General features: G+C 38.4%; 1 protein-coding gene across 4 annotated transcripts in view; it reads left to right on the top strand.

Annotated features, from left to right (window-relative positions):
• The window catches only part of ASAP2 (ArfGAP with SH3 domain, ankyrin repeat and PH domain 2), a 90,754-nt gene that overhangs the window by 22,190 nt on the left and 52,699 nt on the right, over positions 1-15,865 (top strand). For all 4 annotated transcript variants that reach the window (XR_008975209.1, XM_057431884.1, XM_057431883.1 and 1 more), the window contains exons 2-4: positions 451-523; positions 5,966-6,111; positions 14,459-14,533. Coding sequence is in view for 3 of the 4 variants with exons in the window: in XM_057431884.1 (XP_057287867.1) it covers positions 451-523; positions 5,966-6,111; positions 14,459-14,533 (294 nt within the window). In the remaining variant the exon portion in view is untranslated. The remainder of the gene's footprint in view (positions 1-450; positions 524-5,965; positions 6,112-14,458; positions 14,534-15,865) is intronic.

Below are 15,865 nucleotides of genomic sequence, written 5' to 3'. Positions count from 1 at the left end.
TGCTTCGGTATTCTGGGTAAGATTTAAACTTGAATTTTATATTGTGTTGATGAAAAGTTTGTCTTGGTTTTAAAATGTGTGAAAGATATTTGAGAGTTAGGCAGTTTATTTTGTTCAGCATAACTGAGAAAATTCATGTGGTTGGGAGTGAAATTAATTAATTGTATTATCCAGGAAAACTGAAATTAAGTTCCATTTTTAATATTCTGTCTGGGGCAGTAATATTGCTTGTACCTTCATCAGTGTCAGAATATATGATGGCTTGAAACTGTTTCAAGCTTCTTTAATAATTTAACATTGAGAGAAGATACTGTGTAAAGAGTTTCATTTTAGATGGTGCTGGGTGTGTCTAATGTTAACTAATAGTTACAATTACAGGAGGCTTCCAGGGCACAGATTTACCAGAAGGCAATCCAGTATTTTGCATTTAATTTTTCTATTTTTCTTTAGGCTTTGGATGTTGACCGAACTGTTCTCTATAAGATGAAGAAATCTGTCAAAGCCATAAACATATCTGGTCTGGGTAAGTATATAATAATTCCTGGTAGTTTATATTGGTGAAATTGGAGAATTTAAACAGTCATCTTAGTGAATCAGAGTTATATGAGTAACTCTGAGAAGAGAAAACAGTACATTTTAAATAGCAGTCTTGAACATTGTGTATTTTAAATAGCTGCTTGATCATGAGCTCAGTAAGAATGAAATTTTGTGAGGTGACTGAACCTATCTAGCTGTCATACTGCTACCAGGTGGGGAAGTTGTGCTCTATCCTCTTTCTACTAGGTCTGGACTACCTTCTCCTTCTGCCACCCCCGGTGCTTGGCAGACCCCTAGATGAGCTTTGTTGCTCATGTAAAGCTGCATGTGCAGTGTACATGCTAGTACCCTAGGCCCGCTGTAGGAGAGGATCTGGTTCGAGAACATCCTAAGAACCTGAACGTACACAAGTCCATGGGTCCTGATGAAATCCATCCGCAGGTCCTGAAGGAGCTGGCAACTGAAGTTGCTAAGCCACTGTCCATCATATTTGAAAAATCGTGGCAGTCAGGTGAAGTTCCCGATGACTGGAAAAAGGGAAATATAACCCCCATTTTCAAGAAGGGGAAAATGAATGACGCAGGGAACTACAAACCAGTCAGTCTCACCTCTGTGCTTGGCAAAATCTTGGAGCAGATTCTCCTGGATGGCATGCCAAGGCACATGAAAAACAACAGGGTGGTTGGTGACAGCCACCATGGCTTCACTAAGGGGAAATCCTGCCTGACCAATTTGGTGGCCTTCTATGATGGGGCTACAGAACTGATGGACGGGGGTAGAGCAGTTGATGTCATCTACCTGGACTTGTGCAAAGTGTTCGACGCTGTCCCACACAACATCTCTGTCTCTACATTAGAGAGACATCAATTTGATGGATGGACCACTTGGTGGATAAAGAACTGTCTGGATGGCCACACACAAAGAGTTGTGGTCAATGGCTCAATGTCCGGCTGAAGACCAGTAACGAGTGGCGTCCCTCAGGGATCGGTGTTGGGACCGGTCTTGTTCAACATCTTTGTCGGTGACATGGACAGTGGGATTGAGTGCGCCCTCAGCAAGTTTGCCGATGACACCAAGCTGTGTGGTTCGGTTGATACCCTGGAGGGAAGGAATGCCATCCAGAGGGACCTTGACACACTTGTGAGGTGGGCTGATGCCAACCTCATGAGGTTTAACCATGCCAAGTGCAAGGTCCTACACCTGGGTCGGAGTAATCCCAGGCACAGCTACAGGTTGGGCAGAGAAGAGATTCAGAGCAGCCCTGCAGAGAAGGACTTGGGGGTGTTGGTTGATGAGAAAATGAACATGAGCCGGCTTCATTGTGTGCTCGCAGCCCAGAAAGCCAACCGTATCCTGGGCTGCATCAAAAGGAGCATGACCAGCAGGTCGAAGGAGGTGATCCTGCCCCTCTACTCTGCTCTTGTGAGACCTCACCTGGAGTATTGTGTGCAGTTCTGGTGTCCTCAACATAAAAAGGACATGGAACTGTTGGAACAAGTCCAGAGGAGGGCCACGAGGATGATCAGGGGACTGGAGCACCTCCTGTATGAAGACAGGCTGAGGAAGTTGGGGCTGTTCTGCCTGGAGAAGAGAAGGCTGCATGGAGACCTCATAGCAGCCTTCCAGTATCGAAAGGGGCCTATAGGAGTGTGGAGAGGGACTCTTCATTAGGGACTGTAGCAATAGGACAAGGGGTAATGGGTTAAAACTTAAACAGGGGATGTTCAGATTGGATATAAGGAAGAAGCTCTTTCCTGTTAGGGTGTTGAGGCACTGGAATGGGTTGCCCAAGGAAGTTGTGAATGTTCCATCCCTGGCAGTGTTCAAGGCCAGGTTGGACAGAGCCTTGGGTGACATGGATTATTGGGAGGTGTCCCCCCCCATGGCGGAGGGGTTGGAACTAGATGATCTTAAGGTCCTTTCCAGCCCTAACTATTTTGATTTTGTGATTCTATGAAATGAACTTAACTGGAATTAAATGAGCACCTGGGATGGTAAGGCATATGCATCATCAAGAGCTGAGGGCATGGGAGGGGTGCAATTACTCTCTTTGGCAGCATCAGAGACTACATTGGCTCTGCTGCTTTGTGAAGCATCATCCTACTTGAAGGCTTCCAGTTATGTATGTTGAGAACTTCATGACAAGAGAGAACTGATGAGCTGCAATTTAGTATTTTCATGATGCACAAAGTCAGATATTTCTCAATGCTGATAAAAATACAAAGGACTGTTCTGTGTGCATTTTGATCTGTGTGCCAATCTCATGGAGTTTTGTGTGTTTATCTTTGCAAAAATAACTGAAGCGTTTGTTTTTTGTGAATCAGCAGCTTTCTGTGAATAACAAACAGCATTTGTTGGCTTTTGTTCTCACTGTGCAGTTCATAGCAATTAGAGCTAACAAAACCTGTATTACATGTGAAACAGATAGGCCTGGCAACCTTGGAGAGCCACCAGTATCTGACAGAACTTGTGGGGATGTTGGTGTTGAGATAGAAGGTTGTAACAAGAATTGCTGTTGCGGTGTAATTCTTATCAGCTAATTGAAAAAAGTTCCTTCTTGCCTAACATAATGAAGCTGTTATCTTTGGATTGTGGAGGTTCTGGTTTAAGATTCATCTGGAGCTGTGTCATCTGTTACATATTTATTTGGCACCCTATCTTCTGTTTTTATGGTTGTTTCAGGATTTTTTTTTCTCATTTATTTTTGAGTGCTTGACTATGCCTCATAATCAGTGTACTTGTCAGAGCAGTTTTTGCATAGTTTTTAAATTCATGCTGCCCAGTCTTGAAAGGTTTAGAGGCATTTCTTTTACACCAGTAGAAATATCACTAACTCAACCACTTGGCAGCCCTTAGGGTTTCTTTTAACAGAACAAAAACTGGCCCTGCGCTCATGAGAACTTTTACTGAGGTTTTAATATAGGTTCCCTGAGTATTAAATGCACATGTTTTGGCTTTCTTTTTTAATGTGTGAACTTAGAAACTGTGATAGAGGGTTAGACAGTAACTCTAATTTATATATAATTTAGTTTCTTACTTCTAAAAACGTGTCTACACCCTCAAACAAACCTGACTCAGATGTCTTTCTGGTAGGTTCCAAACCTTTTGTTTGTAGAGAAACTTTTTAAATCCATTGGGAAGAAACAGTAGGGAAGGGAGAGTATTTTGGAGGGTTCCATGAGAAAATACAATTTTGTGTTCTTCAGAAGCACTTACAGAGTACCAGCTCAGCTAATGGTATAGCTGCAATAGGAGCATTCTGGGCTATGTCTCATAACTGCTGTTGATCTGTTGGTTTGTTGGCTTTGCTTAATCTGAACATAGATCCAGAATAATGGTTCCTAAGATGCTAGGGAATTGAAGACTCTTGGGGACGTTGTGTGGAGTAGAAAGCTTTTGTTTCCTGTAGTACAAAGTCAGCATGGTTCATCTGCTGCTTGCACATCTAACTGCAACAATTAATGGTAGCAGCCTTTTCATCTTATTTTCATGCAGTGACAGGCTTCTCTTTTTGTTGTGTCCTGACCTCCACTTTCCTGAGTACGAATATGTTAAGATGCATGCAGGAAGCAGTCAGAATGCAGAAAACAATATGGAAATAATCTCCCTTACTGGGTAGCTGTGTGAACTAGAAGAGTTTGGACTTGCCGCATCCTGCTTTTTTTGCTGTCTGTGCCAGTTTGTACAGGTATGTCACACAGTAGTATTAGCGGACATCCTTACTTCATCCTACAGCTCATGTAGCAAAAGTTTGGTAAGTGCTTAGCTCCTGCTGTTGATGCAGAGGAGAAATAAGTACAGTTCAGTGCTAGGGCTTGAATGGCTGTATGCAAAGTTTTTTTTACAGGCTGCAATTTAAGCACTCAAGGTAGAAACTTGCAGAATTAATTCCATGTCTGTAACTTCAGTTCTGTATGTGCTCTATGACAGTCTTTAATTACACAATATTGTACCACTGCTTCACAGGGTTTTAGTTTCATATATTGGAAAGTAAAGAAAATTTGTAGCTACTTGAGAAATAAAGTTCTTGAAGGGCTGGCCAAATAGGAATGTGAACAGACAGGCTTGTTTTTAAGTTGAAGCATGCCACCTTTACTGAACAGGTTTATTGCATAACTAATTCATAGAAATTTGGAGAAAGTACGTTGCATCAAGAACCCTTTGGATATTAAATGTGTTGGTGAATATAAATGGGCTTGAAACTGGATCATTGCTTATTTGAACAGATTAATCCTCTCTAAATAATCTTCAGGGTTTATGCTGGTCTCGTGTAAAGACCTAGGAAGGGTTTTTGTTCCTTTTAATGCATAACTTGTTTTCTAGGGTGTGGGGTTTTCTCCTGGCTTCCTTTGAAGCATCAGAAGTTGGCCACAGCTAGAATAAGAAATACGCAACATTAACGTTCTCAGGTGCCAGCATGGGGTGCTTTGTCCACCTGCTCAAGTTTGACATGGTTACGAAGCTTGGGCTCAGAAAGACTTTTATTCCACAAATCAAATTGACAAGGACTTTTAGGCCTGTTCACACAAGCAAGTAATTTGGTGTCTTAGGAGTGAATCAGATTTATTTTATATTTGAATCCGGGGAACTTGCTTTAAGCCTAGATTTCATCTCATTATCTGTGCTGAATAATCCCCCAACACGTTCAGCTCAAAGCTGTCTGAAGGACCCAGTTGTTAGGTGTGTGCTGGATGGTGCAGCACAAACAGTGATTCAGAACCTGCTGTATCTGTTAAGCACTGGACCACTTCTGGTTTCATTGTCTCAGAAAAGAATCTAGTTGTTGTGAACCAAAACTGCTTTGAGAATTGAGCTGGCCTGTGGTAAATGCAGACTGCTAGGATTTGCTTCAGATCCCCACTGGTCCTCTGAATCAGGCAGCTAACATAGGTATGGATTTTGTCCTCATCTGTAATGTAGCTTGTAGTTGCATTTCGTTAGATGGCCTGAGAGTCTTATTGGATCTGTTACCTTCTGAGCCATCCCAGACTCTGGTAACACGCTTGATCTCCTCTGTTCTGTTGTTCAGCACACAGTTAAACATAACACCTCCCATTAAAATTAATAGAAGCGTTAATAGAAGACTCTAAAAGTTCATTCAAGGAGTTGAGAATTGTTATGTGGTCTCCAGTATACTGCAGGAATATTGTGGGTCTTTCTAGAGTCACCTGTCAGATGATTGTCTTGTCTTGACACTTTGTCTTTTGTACAGCATGTGGATAGATACACATAAACCAGAATTAGTGAGATACGTCATACTTCTGGTATATCTGTGTTGAAACATAAATAATAAATGTTCATTGTATCAATTAAATATTTTTAGCAAGCGATCTGAAAAGTTTGGAGTTTTTGTGGGTTTTTTTTAGCTCAGTTATAATTTCAGTAACCTTTTATTTACTGATATTTTTATATTTTGCTCTTTTTGAAGCTCATGTGGAAAATGAAGAACAGTATACGCAAGCACTGGAAAAATTTGGAGGCAACTGTGTTTGCAGGGATGACCCAGATTTGGGAACAGCGTTTTTAAAATTTTCTGTGTTTACAAAGGAATTAACTGCACTCTTCAAAAATTTGGTAAGAATTACTTAAGAAAAACATGTTGAAATTTTAAGGCCATTACAAAGGTTGTATTTCTGAATTATAACAGCATTTCATGTTTAAGACAATTTGTGTTTTAACAACCGCTTTTCTTAAAAAAATGGAAAATGTCTCATGTGCTAGCCTTTCCCATTGCAAAACTCAAGAAAACCCCCACCCCTAAACCAAAAAACCACAGCACCACAAAAAGCAGAAAAAGCCCAACAGAAAACCCTCTTCCAACAATTCTTGTATAAGAGCTTCTCACAATTAAGTAATTATAACCTATATTGTAAAACACTCATATCAGTTTGCTTTAAAATTGTGAAACCAGCAAAACCCAACTTGGTGTACTCTGTGTTCATGTTGCTTTTACTTCATTTTTTCGCACTTTGTTTTTATAAAGCGAGATTCTAGTGCCCCTGGAAGAGAGGGTTTCTTGCTTCTCAGGGAAGAGAGTCAGGAAAACAAAATCGAACATAATGCTATAACGACAATAGAATCCACTGGGGACCAGTCCTGCAATTGAAGCTAGTAAGACTTAAGAGCACTCTTCAGTGAGCCAAACAGAAGAATAGGAGTTTAATTATGAATGGAGAATTTCCAGCCTCAATTTCGCATTAATCAAAGGGCACAAAAAGAGCAGATTCTGATTACATCCTACTAGCTGGAGCTTTCCCATGTCTGATTAAGTCCCAGATTTGTTTGAACCCCCAGAACTCTTAAACCAGGGCTAGGAAGGGGAGATGACCCAGACTTCTACAAGCCTTTAGAAGTCTGTGCATGCTGAAATCAATGGGTTGGAGTTGCATCAAATGCTAGACCAAATGTCTGTAGTTTGCAGCCAGCTGGTCATAATCAGTTCTTTGGGGAATGTTTCCAGCTGATGGGAATTATGGCAGTCCCATTCAATTCCTGATACTGTCCTCTTTTTATGCAGTCATGATATCGATGAGGGAGAGTCTAGCCCCAGCTGTATTTATCAACAGTGAAATGTATTTCATATTGGTCGTATTGATTAGACTAGCTCTGGATGTACAAATACTACCTGATATTATATATCAGAGTAGGAGTCATCCTTACCGAGTGTCAGTCAGTCAGTTATCCTGAATCTCCCATACAGAGGCAGATTGCTCATCTGGAAGGGAAAATAGAATGGGTCTTCTAATTGATACCTTCTGTTGACTAACCCCCCCTTTTCTATCATATATTAATCACAATATGGTGACTTCATTAGGCAAATGGATCTGGGAAATGTGATGTTTAGGCGGTTTTAAAAAGCAATGTACTAAAAGCTGCACCCCCTCCCTAGAAAAACTTTTTAATGTATTATATTTCAAGAAGGCTCTTAAAAGCTCTAAAATGTTGCTGTTCTTACCAAAAATCTTAGCTATTTGTTCTCCTGTTTAATTATTAGAAAAGAATTATAAACAAAATTACAGCTTCATGTAACTTTGCCTATTAGAAGTTAATACCAGTAAAGTGTTGTTAACTGGTCACTTTGAAAATCTGTCCATAAAGTTCACTGATGGAGGTCTAGTTTTCTAAGAGCTTACAAGAGTAGTGTACAGTAATTGGAAATAATTTGGGATGCTGTGGTTTTTTTATGGTCATAGCCATATATGAAATAAGCCCTATGCATTTGTACAGTGTGATAAAGTATCCAACTCTGATTAAGCATGTTGGCAGTAAAAACAGCCCTCTCCTCTCCTGTTTCCATGTAGCACCCCACATATTTTGGTTGTAAGTAGTTTCATCAAAAATGTAGCCAGGGCCATGCAGCCTTCTGCTGTTAAAAAATAAAATAAAATCTGGAAGGTATTCTTTTTAGATAGAACTATCCCTTTAGTTCCCTAGGGTGCTAAACTTCCACTGAGGATTTCAGCTGAAATGAGTTGGGAATGTGTAAGCAAGTGAGAGGACATGTTCAGACTGGAGCAGATGCCAAAGCTATTAACACTGGCAAAGCTTTAGGGCTACTGTCAAGTTTTGCCTTGTCATGTATTTTGCTTTTGTTTCTAGAAGTTGATGTGTTCTGTCAGCTCTTGGCCTGCGTGACATTTAGAGCTGTGGCTCTAATGCCTTTGCAGAAAGATCTTCCTTAACTTATCTTTAGTAAGGAAAGAAAGGCCATTGTAAAGTTGTTCTACTTTAGTGGGGAGGCTGGGTTCTTATTTTCTCTAATAGTTTTAATGCTTTCCCAGAAGACTTTGTTTTGTGAACTTACCAAGGCATCAGTGCTTTAAAATATTTCATTAATAGCTGAAGGGTTTTTTTTATTAGCTTTTGATTTTTTTTTTATTTTTTTTTTCCTGGAATCCAGTTATTCAACTGTAAACTATTCTAGTTAAAGTTCAGGTCTTGGTTTCCTTGCATGTGCTTTACTATGTTTCTTTTATGTGTGCACTTTTAAATAGTGCATAAAGTAATCTTTGAAGAACTTTGGTTCTTTATATTTGAAATGGTTTATAAAACATCTTTAAGAAGAAATAGACATTTACTGTATATCAGGTCCTTGTAACTATTCAGTTTAGCCTTTCTTACACATTGTTTGGGTAAGTTTATGATATACTGTGCACTTTTGCTTTTCTCTTTAATAGCTCAAATATAAAATTTTTCTTAAACTTCTGGATTAGGAATGTTTGGGGTATTTTTTTATCTTTTTTTTCCTTTTCATTTGTTTTTTGTTCTTTTGGGGTTTTTTGTTTGTTTTGGTTTTTTTTGTTGTTGTTTTGTTTGTTTTAAGAAGATTGCTCAGTGAGTGTGTCTTTTTTGGTAGTGAGCTATCAGAAAATACTAGAGGCATTTCCAGAGGTAAAATGGTGCTTTTTGTGGCATGTACAGTATTGCTTCTTGATGGCAAACTCTGCTGTTTCCTGGCTGAACGGTAGCATCCACAGTTCCCAGGTAGGTTAGGGTTGTATGGCACTTGCATATAGCATTAATTACTCTGTCTTCCTGATAAATTTAGTGCCAAGTGATAAAGATGTGAGTCTTAATACAAAAAAATGCGAGGACACAGAAAGTCTCATTGCAGTATGTTTGCACTTTAAATATTGGTTCCTTAAATCCAGTTTTTAGATTGCTACACTGAAAAAGAAAATTTATGTAGCCTTTCGTCTTTGTCAGCACTACTTGAAAAGGGATTTGACCTGTGAAGATGAAGTGGCAATTTAACAAATTCTGTTTTCTGTATTTGTTGTTCTTCTATATGCTCTTGTCCTTTCTTTTCATTTATTTTAATTTAAAGTTAATGGAACATGCTGGATTGAGAGGACTGGAATCTGATATTTTCTCTCTGTGGAAAGTAGTTGGGAGATTTCCTGTGAAAAGTTTTTCTATTAATAATGCTTGGATTTTTAGCTGGGGGAAGTGGAAGAACAGTGATAATATTTTTCTGACCATATGCTCCTGCTTTGCTTCATTTTTTAAAATGTAAGAAAAAAGGAGATTTGCTTAAAAGGTAACAAATAGCAAGACTGAAGGGAGCCTCTTTTCTGTATCATATGATAAACTTAAGAAATTTATGCCCAGAAGAATTCTGTTTCCAGGGTAATAGTTGAGACCAAGATTTTAAAAAAATGTTTGGGGTCTGAACTTTCACAGGCATATTTTGCTTAGAAGGTTTCATTTTAGCTAAGTGCATTAAAAAAGCTACAGATATACATATTTGAATGTATGTGAATGTCAGTGATGTGAGCTGTGTTTCTGATTTTCACTGGTACACTTGAGGAAAAATTGGCCTAATGGCAAGAAGAAAAAATTAGTACTGTTTGGTTTACACTTGTAAAGATATAAACCAAAGATGTAATAATTCCCCCTTGGTGGCATGGGTTCAGCTCCACCTGGCAATCTCATCTTTACTTCTTTGCCAAAAAGATATTGCTCCAACTGGAAGAAATTCAGAGGACAGTAGCAAAAAATTTATCAGGGCTTGAGTAGGTTGGTTTATGAAGAAAACTTAGAAGAAATGGAAATACGTAGTTTGCCTCGCAGGTAACGGTGATTTTAGAAGAGCAAAATAATAAATGCATGTAAGTGGGACCGCATTCTGAAAATACTAGATGAAGTCTCCCAGAGAAAGCGATGGAAGTTTACCACTTAGGTGTTTTACCCTGGGTTAGAAAGCATGCAGTTGGGAATTCTCCACTGGCAGGGAAGATGGGCTGGAATAACTTCAAGTATCTTTCTTCCTTTGCTTTAAAAGTATAAAGAGAAGAGTTTTTAAAAATACCTTTAAAAATATCTTATCTATAGAGAACGTTCTGATTTCTACTTGCTCCATGCTGTGTTGCTTGGCCTTGTCTTACTAAAGCTCACATCACTTTGGAAAGTATTAAATACAGTAGTACTTGCCATGAAAAATGAAAGTAACTTAAACAGTGCTTCATCAGCAGGAAGTGCTGCCGTCACTTGTGCACACCTGACCTCATTGGTGGTTGGGGAGCCCATGGCCAAGAACATGTGCTGCATCTAGAATTCAGTTGTGTCAGTTTAGGAGTCCTGTTTTGACTGTCTGGATTTTAGTTTAAATTGGAAATGGTTTAAGGTCTGCTCTGTTTATCTGTGTGTTAAGAAAATTATTTAACTATTAAAGCAGTGAAAATTTCTTGTGGGTTTTTGTGTTCTTTTTGGTTAGGTGGTTGTTTTTTTCGTTTGTTTGTTGGGTTTTTTCCCCCTTGTATTTGGAAAATCCCTGAAGCACTGCAGCCTGTTTTGGAAAAAACTCATTGAAATAAGTTGGAGGAATGGCAAATACCAGCTTCAGTGTTTAGCCGTAGGCTCTTCAACTGATTGAAAATCTTCTTTCCCCTTTGCAAATGTTGGCTTGCCTGTTGCCTCTACCATTGCTCCTGCATATTTGTTTATTCTTATGTTCCCCCTCCTGCCATTTCTTCTTCTTATCCTCTGAGCCTTCTCCAGTTTAGGAAGTTTTCATTCATTATCCTGTCTCTGTCATCTTGTTGGAAGCTGTCAAAGGAAAACTGCGAGTCTGCCAAAGAGCAGTGTTGGAGTGGAAACTATTTATTTATTTTTTTAACTACTCTATTTATTTTTTTTTTTACACATGGAACTTGCTGGTGTTCCTCAGAGACAGGACTTGAGTTTCGGTGAAGCTTTCCTCCACTTTTGTTCGTGTTTCTTCTTAAAGAATATTTTAAAACATAAAAAAGTCAAAATGTAGGGGCAGTTGAATACGTCTTACCTCCCTGTATGCACACAGAGTAGGAGCTGCAGCATATTAATGTTTCTCTTTGTGCAGAAAAATGGGTCTATATTTTTAGATGGTTCAGCTTAAGCTTCTGAAAGAGGGGAAAAGCATGCAAGACTTCTCTTATATTTCTTGCTGCTTTATAAATACAAGCAAGTCTGATTCATCTAAGTAGGTTAATAATGACAAATTCGTGCATTATGGATGTTTACGTTTGTTGCAAATAAAATAGGACATTAGGGAATACGATTGATTGATGGCTTGGCTTTGCGAGTGAAGATTTGGGAAGGACTTTAACTACGCTTACTACAAGCACAATGACCAAGGGCATGTGGGATATGCAAATCTGGTTAGAAAAAAGGCTGCTTAGGCAATCAGGAAGTGTCCGACCAAGACTGTCAACTCTTGAGCAATCTCGAGGGACCCATGCGCTGGTCTGTTCACATGCAAGGTTGGATCTGCAGCTTCCCATGCTGTTTAGATGGGAAGCTGTCACCTGCCGTTTAGACCCTCGCCCGCCCATACAGACAAGTGAGAGTGAGCCCTTCCAGCCTGCGCAGTGGATTTTTTGGGTGAGGGCAGCGTGCGCAGAACTGGCCCCACCCTTTACACCTGCGGTTTAACTGCCATGGCCTAGTTAGCTAGGATGGTGACAGCAAAGTCCACAGGTTTTAGGTTTTGTAACTGTGTCCTTCTCTATGATGGAAGACCATACAAGGCTAGATGAGCTCCATTAGTCCGGGTTTGAAGATAGGAGTTTTCCTTCTGAGAGGAAGGCCTGTCTTCGCTGATACTAATATAAAGGCGATAGCACAAAGAAGGAATTAATTTGAACAGGCAAACATTCTCCGAACTTTTTTGAAAAAGAATGGTGGAGGGTTTTTTTTCATATTCTCTTTTTAAAGTTTCTTGGACTTCATGGCCCAAGACTTGACATTCTAGGAAACATCCAGGACTCTTTTGGAGGCTAATTGATGTTTATATGAATATGTCTGGGACAGTACTTCAGGCTCTGACATTTTTTCTTTTCTGACTTAAGGAAAAAATAGCTGTCTTTGAGTGTGCTGTTAAAGAGTGCTTTATTCTTGCATTGTGCCTGTTTATCTGGATTTGAAGAATAATTAAAGGGAGGCTATGAAAGTGTTGTGTCTCTAGGTTAGACATTTGGCTGCATCATAAAATAGAATAACTAAGTACAAAACTTTGCATAGGATTGTATCTTATCTAAGACCTCTTCTGCTACTCCATCTGGATAGCCATTCTGGATATGTGTGTCAGTAGGTGTACATGCTCCACCTGTCATCTTCTAGAAGTTTTTAGGGTTTTTTTATCTATGTTTTGTGCGATTGAAACCTTTTCCACTTGTCTCCTATGTCTACAACATCAAATTTTATTAACTATGACCATGGTTATGTTGATAATGGAGATGATGTAGTACAGCTGAAGAACCTGAGAGGTGGGTGGCTTCCAGCTCTGCCAGCTATGCATGTATTGATGTTGCTCATTCAGTTTTCATAAGAATTATTTAAAAAAAAAAAGCAAAACACACACAGAGTTGCAATGAACTTGTTGAGTCTAAAGGGATTTCTGTGGTTGAGTTGTGCAGCTTTTTGGGGAGGGGGAAAGTAAGAGGAGGAGAAATGTGATTTGTGGTAGGAGTTTAAAAGACCAGATCTTCTGTATTTCTTCAGCCTTTCATGCAGAGGCAATCTGTTTGACCTTTAAAATCATGTATATTCCCTTTCTCTTTGATTGTTGTCTGTATTTCCTTGAAATTTCAGTGAAGTGTATCTTTGAAGAGGAAGAGTGGGGATTTTGGGACTTTCTTTTAATAGCAGCTGTTGAGTACAACTGGGGATGGGACTCCTAAGTCCGTTCTAGTAAGGCCAGCATTTAACTATAGTGTGATAATGCTTTGTATTTTTCCATTCTGGGGAGGCTGAAGGGTCACAGTTGGAAATGCTTTTTTTGAAGCTCCTGTTAGTGTCATTTCTTCTCTGGATGGGCTACACTAAAAGGGAATTTGATGTTCTTGACATTGTTCTTGAAGAAACAGAAGAATTTATTGCTACAATGCAAAGTTCCTTGTCTATTTTGAACGTTTGAAATCCATCTTCATATATGTATTTCAGTGCTCCTTGAAAAAATCACATTTTAATAGGACAGTGAACAATAACAGCAAAAAATATATAAATCCATCCAAAGCAGAAGTTATTCTGATTTTTTTTTTTCCTATCAGTTATTTATAAAATATTTTACTCTTCAGTGCAATTCATTTGAATTGTTACAGTTTAAACTCTGCCTAGACATAATGTTCAAGATATGGGTCATTTTCCCTGAATCATAAAGGACTGGAAAGGAAGTCTTTCTTTTTCTGGTGTGTGCTGCTTAATTTCTTATGAATACAGTTTTTCTTCAGTCTTTTTCCCCATCAAAATATTACTATAGATGCTTACCTATACCATGATTATTTTTCTGTTGTCTTCATTTAAAATTACTTTTTTTCTTCTTGAATTACTTGTTTACTCCTCAATTACTTGCATACTCAAGAGCTCGTAAAATCCTTATTTCATTGTCTGTATGAGATTAATAAGGCTGATGTATTATTTTATTAAAATTACATGGGAAATCTTTGAATAATAGCTTTTTTATAGGCCAGCATTCTTTGTCTTTGTAACTTCTGTCAGAATAAGATGCCATGTGTTGGGAGTAGCAGATGGTTTTTGGAATAGGTCTGAAGAGACTGGGAAAATAAGATTAATTTAAAATATTAAAATATATTTCGTAACTTAAAATATGTAAGTGCTGAAAAACTATGATTGTTTTCATATAATTTAAACAGTGAAATTGGGGGATCTAAAAATCAGTGGTCTTCCTTTGAAATCACTATTGGATGAGATATTTATCAGCAGCAGTAATTTTGCAGGTTTCCTGCTGACTTGGGCTATAGTGTTTCTAGAGTAAGTTTAATTAACTTGTGTTGCTTCCCTCTTTGATTACTGGCTGTACTGATAAACATCTTCATAAAGCAGGGTTAGAAAAATAATACATAAGATTTTCTTGTGAAACTTTGTGTGAATGAAGTCAGTTTATGTTCTTATATTCAATGTTTGATGTAATTTTCTTGTTCAGATTCAGAATATGAACAACATCATCACTTTTCCATTGGACAGTTTGCTGAAGGGAGATTTAAAAGGAGTAAAAGGGGTATGTTTCTCTTATTTATATGTAAAATTTATATATAAAATATATTTATTGATACAGTAAATACATTTAGCTACTGTATTTATGTGCTAGAAGGCATAGGATACTAAAGTAAGGTATTAGCTTAATAAAGAGACTTTTTGTTTGGGGTTTGTTTGGTGAATTGAGTCATCCCTTCTGTTTGTGGTTTCACATAAAAACTCTTGACTATGTATACAAAACAACACTGGAGAAGCTTTAAAAGCACTCATGAGATATATAAGGTAAGCAGAGAAAGAGGTGTAAAAACATAGACATTAACTTAGTTGAGGGGATAGTACTTTGTTAAAGAATTATTATTAATATACTATTTAACATTCTAAATTTATCAGGAACTATACAGATTATTAAGAAAGACACATTAGACTGCATGTGCATAGGATTTTCCTTAACAAAGATAGACTCATAGAATAAAAAGTTGAGATCTGTTTGTGCCCTGAGGATATTTCCTGTTTGAAATAATAGTAACCTGGACTCAAATGATGTTATGTTAATAATAAATTGCAAAGCCTATATACAACAAACTTATTTGGCTTATGCTTTGTTTACTGCTGAGCAAACAGGAAGCGACTGGCAGCTATTGTTTAGGACATTGAAGGAAAAATGTACATAGACTAAAAATGGTCTCTGTATATTGCTGGAGGATAAATAGATTATTTACTAAGATAGGCATATTATCTTTGTGTTGCTTGCTTACCACATTTCATTCCTTGTTCTTTTTGCGTGTCAGAATAAATACATTTATTACAATAGAGCGTTGCCCCATGTTCCTGACTTGCAAGAATAATCAACTGCTGCTTTAATTATATAATGGTCAAACTAACTAGCTGACAGGTAAAAATTAGTTCCTAGTCTATAGTTGCAAAGCTTTCCCAGTGCCTGACAGTTAACAATACTTTTTTTTTGTAGTTGGCTGATATCTTAAACTCCACCAGAATTTCAAATGCTGCATTTTTAGATATAGAGTAGAATCATAGAATAGTTAGGGTTGGAAAGGACCTTAAGATCATCTAGTTCCAGCCCCCCTGCCATGGGCAGGGACACCTCACACTAAACCATATCACCCAAGGCTCTGTCCATCCCAGCCTTGAACACGGCCAGGGATGGAGCATTCACAACTTCCTTGGGCATCCCATTCCAGTGCCTCACCACCCTAACAGGAAAGAACTTCTTCATATATCCAATCTGAACTTCCCCTGTTTAAGTTTTAACCCATTACCCCTTGTCCTATCGCTAGTCCCTAATGAAGAGTCCCTCCCCACATCCCTATAGGCCCCCTTCAGATACTGGAAGGCT

Source organism: Pezoporus wallicus, unplaced genomic scaffold, assembly GCF_028554395.1.
Source record: "Pezoporus wallicus isolate ANWC-B61680 ecotype Strahan unplaced genomic scaffold, APGP_CSIRO_Pwel_v1 contig_161, whole genome shotgun sequence".
Taxonomy (NCBI): domain Eukaryota; kingdom Metazoa; phylum Chordata; class Aves; order Psittaciformes; family Psittacidae; genus Pezoporus; species Pezoporus wallicus.
The sequence above is the reverse complement of the archived record's forward strand: the minus strand, read 5'-3'. Positions and strand labels throughout refer to the sequence as shown.